At 32.3% G+C, this 11,277-nt stretch overlaps 2 protein-coding genes across 2 annotated transcripts; one reads left to right on the forward strand and one right to left on the reverse strand.

Annotated features, from left to right (window-relative positions):
• Positions 1–1,429: 1,429 nt before the first annotated feature.
• On the forward strand, positions 1,430–3,274 carry LOC112791318 (anthocyanidin 3-O-glucosyltransferase 7-like). Its single transcript, XM_025834102.3, has one exon. The coding sequence runs from the start codon at positions 1,430–1,432 to the stop codon at positions 2,798–2,800; it is 1,371 nt and encodes a 456-aa protein (XP_025689887.1). The 3' UTR covers positions 2,801–3,274.
• On the reverse strand, positions 3,273–8,910 carry LOC112791317 (methylmalonate-semialdehyde dehydrogenase [acylating], mitochondrial). The gene is made up of 19 exons (XM_025834101.3): positions 8,658–8,910; positions 8,447–8,544; positions 8,094–8,165; positions 7,839–8,000; positions 7,636–7,714; positions 7,384–7,538; positions 7,049–7,112; positions 6,766–6,845; positions 6,459–6,524; positions 6,156–6,206; positions 5,905–6,056; positions 5,400–5,490; positions 5,192–5,272; positions 4,511–4,588; positions 4,363–4,398; positions 4,024–4,067; positions 3,866–3,944; positions 3,594–3,684; positions 3,273–3,464 (listed from the first exon to the last, which is right to left on the reverse strand). The coding sequence occupies exons 1-19, from the start codon at positions 8,680–8,682 to the stop codon at positions 3,349–3,351; spliced, it is 1,620 nt and encodes a 539-aa protein (XP_025689886.1). The 5' UTR covers positions 8,683–8,910; the 3' UTR covers positions 3,273–3,348.
• Between the last annotated feature and the right edge of the window lie 2,367 nt (positions 8,911–11,277).

An 11,277-nucleotide genomic window follows, 5' to 3' on the forward strand; every position in this document is an offset into this window, starting at 1 on the left:
CATCATAAGTTAATGATTAAATAATGTTATCTCTTATGATATTTTAGCATTAATAAATAAAATGATCTTTTTAGTATATATATATATTTTTTAATATTCTTTATTTATTATATATTTTGAATAATATTTTATTATTTTAATTAATAAATATATTATAAGACATTAACTTTTAAAAAATATTAAAAATATTTAAAGGGATTATATTAAATTTTTAAAATTTTGCAAGAACTATTTTGAGATTTTTTAAATTTTTTGGATACTATTTTATATTTTATTTTAAAAACTAATTTGTCTAACTCGCATAGATAAACACTTAATAACTATGTATATAAGTTAACATTCTATGTTAATAATTACTAATAACTAATGAAAAAATATTATATTATCTAATAAAATTAAATATTAATTTTTTATTTTTAAAATCTAAGAGATTAAATATTTAATTTTAAAAAAAATTAAAAACAAATTTAGATAATTACTCTTTATTTCATGTTATTTATTACACACATAAAAAAGATAATACTATAGTAAAATAGGAAGTGTTTCCCAAACTCTAATCTGAATTACTTATTGGGAGTCAGGTTAGTTGCTGTTTTATCATTTATGTCTAATTTAAAATAGACTTTCTCAATTTTTTTAATAATTAAAAAAATAAAGTATAATTTTTTATTATTAATTTCATAAGTAAGACCAAAAAAATATATGAAAGAAAAAATAATGAAAGATTGGCTATCACATTTTATTCTCTGTAATTTTTTTTACGTGTAACTTCGATTATAGATGGGTTCAAAACTTCAAATACTATTGATTGGGAGCAAGAAGTTGTTGCGGGTACACCTTTCCATATTCAGGACTAAATAGAAACATTTTGTGTAAATTTAGATGCGTGTACGAATTCAAGGAATAATTTTTAGGGTTTAGCTAAACTCTTAAATGAACAAATAAGATTTATTAGCAGAAATTTTAGTTTTTTATTTTATTTTAATAAATCTATAAATAGTATATTAAAAACTTAAATTTTATAATTTTTTTAATTAATAACTTTAACAACTGTGTTTAAGGCAGAAGTTAGCTGACCTTTAGTTTTTAGCTTTGTTCTAATATCCTGATATGCTGAATTATTCATGATCACCTAACTTATCCACTTAACTAAGTTTTAGAAGTTTGAATCTCGTCGCAACAACTCATTATTATATATAAGAAATCAATCAATATTAGCCAAGTAACCAATGGCATCGATGGTAAGTATGTAACCTCCAAAGGAGCTCAAGTTAACGGTCGAATGCTGCGGAGACTGGAGAGTGGAGAGTGCTCAACCACCAACCTCTAAAACTGAACTATTCCCCCATCAAATGAAATGTATATATAAATAAAATGCCCTCTATTAACAGCAACATCTTAAGGATTGATTAAACCCACATACACATTTATGATGACAAACTCAAGAGGTGATGAAAACAAACATGTAGCGGTCTTTGCTTTCCCCTTTGGCAGCCACCTTGAGCCTCTCTTAAACCTTGTTATCAAGCTAGCTCGTGCAGCTCCAAACTGTTCATTCTCATTCATTGGCACTCATAAATCCAATGAAATTCTTTTCTCAAACCCCAACAACAATATCCCGGATAACATAAAGGCCTATAGCATCAGTGATGGAATCCCAGAGGGTCACATTCTGGGCTCCCACCCAGTTGAAAAGATTGATCTTTTTCTCAAAACTGGCCCTCACAACTTGCAACAGGGCATAGACTTGGCAGTTGCTGACACAAAGCAAAGAGTCACTTGCATCATTTCTAATGCTTTTGTCCCTGATTCTCTCACTGTTGCACAGAACCTTCATGTTCCTTGGATTCCCGTTTGGCTTGCCATGTCATGCACACTCTCATCTCATTTTTACACTCACGCCATAAGGGACCATTGTGCCAATGCCACTGTCGGAGAAACAATCTCCTTGGGGAATTTTCTACCTGGTTTGTGGATGGTCCGCTTTGAAGATTTGCCACAGGATGTTATCAATGGTGGTGAGAATGAGACGCTGTTTTCGAAAACACTAGCTTCACTTGGTAGCGTGCTGCCTCAAGCTAAGGCAGTGATCATGAACTTCTTTGAGGAATTAGACCCACCATTGTTTGTTCAAGACATGAGATCCAAGCTGCAGTCTTTGCTCTACCTTGCTCCTTTGTTGGCATCATCACCATCATCAGCTGAAGAAGACGCAACTGGGTGCTTGTCATGGTTGGATAAACAAGGTGCTAGATCACTGGTGTATGTTTCCTTTGGGACAGTGGTGGCACCACCACCTCATGAGTTGATGGCAGTGGCAGAGGCATTGGAGGAAAGTGGCTTTCCATTTCTATGGTCGCTGAAGGACGATGTCAAGAGTGTCTTGCCAAATGGGTTTGTTGAGAGGACAAGCATGCGGGGGAAAATAGTGCCTTGGGTTCCTCAAACTCAAGTCTTGGCACACAGTTCAGTGGGAGTGTTTGTGACTCATTGTGGTTGTAACTCTGTGATTCAGAGCATTTGCAATGGTGTTCCTATGATATGCAGACCATTCTTTGGAGATCAAGGAATTACTGGTAGAATGGTGCAGGATGCTTGGGAGATCGGGGTCCTGGTTGAAGGTAGGGTGATCACCAAGAATAGGTTGGTTAAAAGCATGAATCTGATTCTGGTGGATAAAGAAGGCAATAAGATTAGGGAGAATGCAATTAAGGTGAAGAAGATTGTGGAAGTTGCAGCTAAGCCAGATGGGAAAGCAGCTCAGGATTTCAACACTTTGGTGGAAATAATTTCTACTTAACTAAACATGGCGCAAGTTATTATTAGCTCTAGCCCTGCAATCACTTTAGAGAATGAGATGTTCACCAATAAACTATTAAAGTGGGTGGTTTGGGAACAAGAAATCAAGAATGCAGTGTTTCATCAAGTTGGTTTTATAAATGTAGTTCTTTACTTCACTTCTTTTCCACATCCCATTGATAAATGCTACTTATCACCTTAACCGCTTCCTTGCGGGTACATTTCTAGCATTTGATTCGTCATTTAGACATGATTAAGGTTAATGATATGCATGTTACTGTGATTTTATCATCATCTTGGAAGCGCTTTTTCTTTTTCCCCTCTTCCTTCAAGCTCAATTACTTTTGGATCAGACTTGCTAGATTTTATTCCGATCAGTAAAGAGAAACGGATTTGTTATCATGGACCATAAAATCATGCAGTCCACACGCAGAAACGAGAGATATGTGAGATGAGAAGTAAAACAAGGAAAATGAAGAGCATGAGACCTTAACATTGATTTTATTCAAGTGTTTCAGAAACATTATGTACTTCTTCATGCTCAGGTTCTCAAGATTTTTGAGAGGTAGGCATTGCCAAGTTAACCTTGCCACCACCAGCTGCAGAATCCTTCCATTGCTGAGTTATTGTTTTGATCTGTGTATAGAAGTTAACTCCTGCCTTGCCTGCAACAAACAATATCAAATTCAAATTCAAGGGTATAATTCAAGCCTATATCACGAGTAAAATGACAAAATGTAATCCTCCTAAATAAATAAGCACGGAAGGGACAGCTTTGAGATAAATCACTCTACCATAGAAATTGAGATCCCCTGCAAATGATGCCTTGTTGCCAGTAAATGAGAAAAAGGGCAAAGGAACCGGAATAGGGACATTGATGCCAACCTGGTGTAAATACAGTAACGAATCGTGATCCATAACATTGCTATATGCATTTCTTAATGTGGTAGAGGGGAAAATCATCAATTGATAAAGTAGGCAATAGCAGACTCCAATGTGTATACTACTAATTGAAATTCATTTACACTGTAATTCAAACTTCTAAGAGCCACTTATGTAACATTACCTGTCCAGCCTCAATCTCAGTCTGAAATTTCCTTGCAGCAACACCCGAGGTAGTAAATATTGAAGCACCATTACCATACCTGTTGGAAAGTTCAGATTTCAGAACGAGGAACAAAGCAGTTTAACCAAAGGCGAACAAGGTGTTGTAAAACCAAATACTTGTTTTGGTTGACAATGTTTATGGCGTCATCCAAGCTCTCAGCCTGATGATAAAAAGACAGCAGAAATACACCGAATCAGTACATCCTTATATGGAAACAAGAATAAAATATTCAAGATAAATGAATCTGTTCAACAAAAAGGAAAAGATAAAACTAAAGAAATTACAAATAAAAAATTATTTTAATTGAAAATGTTTTGGTTTAGAAACAATTATCCACAATTTGAACATCAATAATCAGTTGGGAGGTCAATTGCTTTGAATCAGGAAACTTTTACAAGAATTGAATTTTTGTTATTTTCTCATTATAAGAAGGGCGAGAGTGACAAACAGAGGACCTCCATCACAAGAAGAACTGGGCCAAAAATTTCCTCCTGCACAGACCATGGTACATACAGTCAAGTTGAATACTTGGATATACATTAAAACTTCAGGTCTCTATGAAATTCATTTCAGTAGAAGCTTTAGAGATTGATAAGAAAATACCTGGTAGCACTCCATGTTGGCATTGACATCGGATAGGAGGGTTGGGCCAACAAAATTTCCAGACTCATATCCAGGTACCTACTTATCATGCATATATGAATGGATAAGCATTGTGAATTTTTTTCCCCCAGAAAAAAGGGAAAAAAAATAACGAGTTAAAAAAGAACCTAACACGTATAGGTGAAACAGAGGCCTAGGCAAGCACTGCTCTATCATATAAAAACAGCCAATGGAATATAAATTATAATAATGAACCAAAATATATTTCTTTACATTTTCCATTATACTATGCATTTGACGGTGCTTTATTGCTAATGAGAGTATAGTCAAACCAGGGGAAAACAAGCTACAAAAATAAATAAGCAACGGAAATCTGGATATCAAAGTTAAGCCAAGAGTTCTGTTGGTGTGTGCTAAGTCACTTCGGCATCATATTTATTATTTTCTTCCAAGCACGACAACCTTGGAATTTTTGAAAAGGTTGTGGCAAAAGAGATACATGCACAAAAGGCTCTATTTCTCTTCCCGGTATTTAAATGGTTAACTGAGACATGAATTTAAATACCTACCAAATCAAATTATATTTGTTTCGCCCCCTTTATGCTTTTCTACCTATTCTCTATTTCCAATAAGGATGTGGAGTACTTGAAAAAAATAATAATATAAAGGCAGAAAAACTACCACTATATTTCTTCCATCAAGCAGTAGTCTGGCACCACTGTCAACCCCAGATTGAACTAATCTATGTATCCGCTCCTTTGCCTGTGAAACCAAGTATACAAAGATGTTGGTGCGGAAATGATACTATGAAGATCAACCACTGTGATTTTTACTTCAAAGTTTAAACCCACATCCCAGAGAAGAGTAAACGCAGAATCATAAAGAAAACCTGTTTGCTGATGACTGGACCAAGGTCAGTATCATGTTCAGTTCCAGCATTTACTTTAAGGGCTTTGGCACGCTCAACAAGTTTAGTTTCCCTGGAAAAATATGTGAAGGATGTAATCATTTGAATATATATTTCAAGTACATCATTAAAGTTAATTTCCGAAAACCAAAAAAAAATACTGATCTCCTCATACATCTGCGTCATCAGTAAGTCTTTTCTCTAGCGAACAATGAACTGATCACACTAAGATTTGAGTTAAAATAAAAATATTCAGAATTTTTATCACATAGAAAATAAAAAAAAAAACCTTCTCTATAGAGAAGCTGGCTTATGCTGTAGTAAAATAAGAGTGATTATTCAGTTCAGCACACGACAAATATATACAGCACATTTTGAAAAAAAAATCCTAACCAGAGAAGGAGCTTCAAAAATTGTCAGTGTTAGATGCTATCACAGAAATCGTAAAATAAAAAAAAATTAATCAAAAGAGAATAGTGTATGTTACCAAGGTTTTGAGCCTCCAACAAAAATAACTGTACTGAGAGCCATGCACCTTTGTCCAGCAGCACCAAAACCAGCAGCAACTAAAGCATTTAAAGTAGCATCAACATTTGCATCTGGCAAGACAATGGCATGATTCTTGGCCCCCATATTAGACTGAAGATAAAAGTTTGTTAGGTGTCCAACTTCCTATCATTGCATGGGGGGCATAAACCAACAATTTTACAAAAGGGAGTAAAAGTGAAATGCACCTACTTGAACACGTTTCCCTTTAGCTGCTGCTCTTGAATATATGTGCATTCCAGCCTTCCACACAAAATAATATCATCAAACAAGCACAAATAATATAAAGGAGCTGTCATTTGCACAATTTTAGGGTCTAAATCAATTGACCTCTTCTATCACTCTTTCTATCTAAGCACAGTCAAACCATCAAAATGGTTCAATTTTATCAAACATGCAACATAGTTGACTTTGGCTCAACATTTCTTTAGGGTCCAAAAAAGTAGGAAGACAAAAAATATGAGCTGGAAAAATATACATTACTAGATGACTTACAACATTTGAACCAACAAAGGATATGGCTTTGATGTCGTCATCATCACAAATAGCATTCACAATATCCTGCAGCAAATGCATGAATAAGAACATCAATCAGTAAGAAAGATAAAAAAATAACAGGTGGTTTACACTTGAATAAACATTCATGATTCTGCACAGTTTCATATTGGATTTGTTGAATATATGGTATGGTAAGATTGTCAAATACCAAATGAGCCTCTAAGTACCTTTACTAGGTAAGTATCACAAGACAGAGATAAAGTAAGATCGTTTAGTAATAATAATAAAAAAAACTGATGCATACATGTGTTCCATGGACTATATTTAGGACACCTTCCGGCAAACCAGCCTCCAATGCCAATTCAGCTAGCATTATAGAAGCACCTGGAAAAACAAAATTTCAAATAACAACCAATACTAATCTCACTATATTCCACAGCATGGTAGCATCCAACTACAGTGAAATTTAATCATCACCACCTTATAATCAAAGGTATTGAATCATGAAAGCAGACAGGTGAATGTGCACTTCTAAATTGTACCAAAAACTGTCTCGAATGGGAGTAGAAAGAAGTAGCAAGAATCACCTGGATCTTTCTCTGATGGCTTTAGAACATAGGTATTACCACATGTAACAGCAATTGGGAACATCTGCAGATAGATCGTAGACATTTGGTCTTTTATCATGCACAATATAGTACTACATAATACATATGCTATGTTCCTATACAATAATATGGATATACAAATACAAGGTTGTCACGGCTAAAAGTTTCTAGATCTTCCTATAGATTAGACATTTTTATGAATTCGACCATCAACCAAACAAGCTATAAAGGAGTACTGAATAACTACAAGGTCAAAGATGAAATGATGAATTAAGACAAAAGCACAATCAAAATCAAAAGTAGAAGACACTTACCCACAAGGGAATCATTGCAGGGAAGTTGAAAGGACAAATACCAGCACAGACACCAAGTGGTTCTCTAATACTGTAAGTATCAATTCCATGTGCTACATTTGAAACATATTCCCCCATTTGTAGAGTTGCCATCCCACAAGCATGTTCCACAACCTCTAGAAAACATAAATTAAAATATTCAGAGAACTCCATCACCAAAACTATCACTCAGATCAACCATAAAATCTCTCTATAAAATATAGAAAAACCAACCTAAACCACGGAATACATCTCCTTGTGCATCCTTTAACGTCTTTCCTTGTTCAGTGGTCACACTCAGTGCAAGTTTATCCTAAAGCAGTTAAATAGTAAGCATTTATACTTAATAAATCGTTCATGGTAGCTGTTGTGCTGCCATTGGTGTCTATATGTTTGAAAACAAATGTGAGAACCCAATCACACTCTAAAATGCCTACCATATCTCTACGAATAAGCTCCTGAAGTTTCAGCATCACACGCTGGCGTGTTGTAATAGGAGTGTTACGCCATGATGGAAATGCTTTTTTTGCTGCAGATACAGCAGCTTTAAACTCTTCATTTGTAGTCAAAGGAAGTTTTGAAACAACTTCTTGGGTTGCCTGTGATCAGATTATAGAAACATTATAAGTCTGCATTGCTCAAAACCATAAACAAATATTCAACTGTAAATGTATCTTCGAAACCACACTTACTGGGTTTATGACATCAATGAAAGATGATGATTTGGAGTCAACAAAACTGCCTCCAATAAGATTTGGAACCCTCTGATAAAACGCAATTAATAGAGGAAAAGGGAATGAGATGTAAAACAAAATATACCGACAGTACAGGAGATTAATGTTTATTATGTGAAATCCACTTCTAACAAACTGTTAAATTTCACTCAGAAATTCCTTATGCCATAATACAGCATGAACTTAACATGGGACCTAAATCAAATAATACAGTAGGGTAATATTAAATATTATAGCTCACTAATTATTTGTGATTGAAAATGAACAAAAGCATACAACTTTATTGATGGGGAATGGAAAGTTGAGGTTACCTGCGGATTGCGCTTACTGGCAGATGGCTGAGCAACCGTTGACATATATGAACTTCCCAAAGCAAAGATCTGCGGCCTCAAAATGTTCAACTTCTTCACTGCATAAATATGAAAAATCAAACATTTTCCTTATCAGAATCCAGAGTTTAATGATTGATCAACAATTTATAGCAGGCAACCAGACAAAAGAGCAGGAAATGATTTCACTTACCTCGTTGAATAGAAAGCTGCAACATCGGGATTTTCTTGCTGTGAATCGTGCTTTGGTGTTTGAAGAAGAAATCAAGGATACGAGAATTTGAGAGTTGGGAGTGAGAAGCGATAAACGAAGCTAAAACTGGTCACACTCGACCCTCTCGAGTCCCAAGTGATGCTAATCGCAAAGCTGTTTCAACTTATAGAAACCAGAAACGACAAAATAAGCTGATAAGCATCCAAATCAGATTCAATCCCATAACAAGTAGGAGTATTAACAATTTAAGTAGGTATACTTTAAAAATAGTATAATATTTAATTTTTTTATTATAATAATTAAAAAAAAACGAAAACGTTTAAAAATTATGAATAAATTTAATATTTTTTTTAAAATTAAATATACATCTAAAATATAAATTAAATAAAATTAAAATTAAAATTTTAAATTTTAAATTTTTGTTTTAAATTTAATATATTTAATTATTAATATATTACAATTTAAATAACAATAACAACAAAGATTTAGACTTAGTTTGATAAAGTTTTTTGAAAATGTACTTGTACTTTCAAAAACTCAATCTTCTTATTTTGTGTTTAGTAAATTAAAAAGGCAATGTATTTGTATTTGTAACTTTTAAAAGATAGGAGTATTTTTGAAAGCATTTAAGATAGAACTTTTCAAAGTTGACTTGTGCTTTTCAAAATTGAAAAGTATAATATAACCTTATATGTTAACTAATTTTCAAATTTAATGATTACATTTATATCTATTATAGTATTTTTAAATTTTAAAAGTTATTTTACCAAATACAATTGATGTTACTTGTGTTTATTAAAAGCTATTTTTTATTTGATTTACCAAAAATAAATGCTACAACTTTTAAAAAACCATCTTTTAAAAGTTAATTTTTATAAGCTACTCTTGAAAAGTTAAAACTTTACCAAACTAAGCCTTATTTTACTAGGTGGTTACAATTTAAATACACATCCAAAAATTAAATTAATTAAAATTCAAAATTTCAATTTTAAAATTCTAAAATAAACCTTAAACCATTTATTTATTAACTAATACCATACAAAACTCTGAATGAAGTAGAGGAGTCACATTCACCGCACATCATAGAGAGGCGCACGCCATCTGTAGTTCGTCATCCTCCGCCGTCATTCATCCGCGCCACCTTCCTCTCCGGCGCTCATCCTCGACGCCACCTTCCTCCTCCTCGGCGCTCATCCACAACGCCGCCTTCCTCCTCATTGTCGCCGTTCGTCCACGCCGAAAATATACCTAAGGTTTTGGATGGGTGTCTGTTTATAGAATTTTTCGGTGCATATTTTCGGACACGATTGCTTTTTTTATTATTATGTATAATATTCTTTTTTTCTAATTAAAAATCGATTAAAATGGCCTGAAGATATTTTCGTATATATTGCAATGTTAAATTATTTTTGCATGTGCAATTTCTGTATTTTGAAAGTGTTTTTATTTATTGAGTTTTGGATGTGTTTACGTGAGTTTTAGTTGTCTGCAAGGGAATATTATGTGAGTTTTACTGCTGCCTGGTTGTTCTATTCTCATACTTGTGTTGATAATTAATTTATTTTTATTGGTAATTTTTGTTGACTATTAGTTATTTGGTATGCAAGCTTGTGATTTGGGTTGTGTAAACTTATAATTTTGTATGTGTAATATTATAATTAGTTATTCTATATATAGTGTTTTTGTTTGTTTGTATAGTATGTCCAACTTGTTAAGTTATTTTTGTATGTGTAAAATTTTTTCTAAACACTAACTAGATTGACTTGCAACACATTCAAAAGAATATTCCATCTTTTAAATTGGTTCCTGCATACATTTAAAATTCATTCATTTGAACCAATAAACCTAGTCTTTACAACTACTAAATAATACAACTACTAAGTAATATAATATAAGTAAGTAACTTAAAAGAAACGGTCTTGTAAGAGAAAATGAGAAAGAAAAAAATTGTAGTAGAAAAAAAAACGTAAAAGAAAGAAACAATAACTAACTATAAAGTAGGTAGGAAGTTAGAGAAATTTTAGTTTTTAAAATTTAAACTAATCTTAATTACCAATGTGTATTCTAAAAAATAAGAATATATTTTAATTAAAAAATTAGATTTTTTAAGTATTAAATATCATTTTATTCAAATGTTTTTTAATAAACATGAATTATCATTTTGAAAAAATATTTCCGACACAATGATCTAATTTTAACCAAAATTAGAAAAGTAAATTAAATATGCAAAATATGAGATCGTAACAAAGTTTAAATAAAATTATCGATTCCAAATATAAATTTTGTAAAATTAATCAATTTATTTAAAATTGTAATATAAAAAAAATTTAAAAGTTAAATTAAAATTTCAACTATTATAACTACTCAATTATTATTGGACTGAAAAAAAAATGGAAAGAGAAAAGCGAAAAGCGAAAATAAGTAATGATTAATGAAATCCATAAACAAGTATCAAATGTCTTTTATATACTATTATATAAGGTTAATGAATTTAAGTTTGTGCGTATTGAGAGTATATTTTAACATTATAATAATAGAATTTTTTTTAAATTTTTTATATATTTATTACATTAACAATGTAAAAAAGAAACTATTTTAA

Source organism: Arachis hypogaea, chromosome 3, assembly GCF_003086295.3.
Source record: "Arachis hypogaea cultivar Tifrunner chromosome 3, arahy.Tifrunner.gnm2.J5K5, whole genome shotgun sequence".
In the NCBI taxonomy this organism is placed as follows: Eukaryota; Viridiplantae; Streptophyta; class Magnoliopsida; order Fabales; family Fabaceae; genus Arachis; species Arachis hypogaea.

What these genes read in the sequence shown, in the direction of transcription:
- LOC112791318 (XM_025834102.3), top strand. Translation starts at nt 1,430, where the DNA reads ATGATGACAAACTCAAGAGGTGATGAAAACAAACATGTAGCGGTCTTT.
- LOC112791317 (XM_025834101.3), bottom strand. Translation starts at nt 8,682, where the DNA reads ATGTTGCAGCTTTCTATTCAACGAG. An exon ending in CCAGTAAGCGCAATCCGCAG is followed by an intron (nt 8,166 to 8,446) that starts GTAACCTCAACT and finishes GCGTTTTATCAG; the next exon opens with AGGGTTCCAAATCTTATTGG. An exon ending in GTTGGAGGCTCAAAACCTTG is followed by an intron (nt 5,491 to 5,904) that starts GTAACATACACT and finishes ATATTTTTCCAG; the next exon opens with GGAAACTAAACTTGTTGAGC.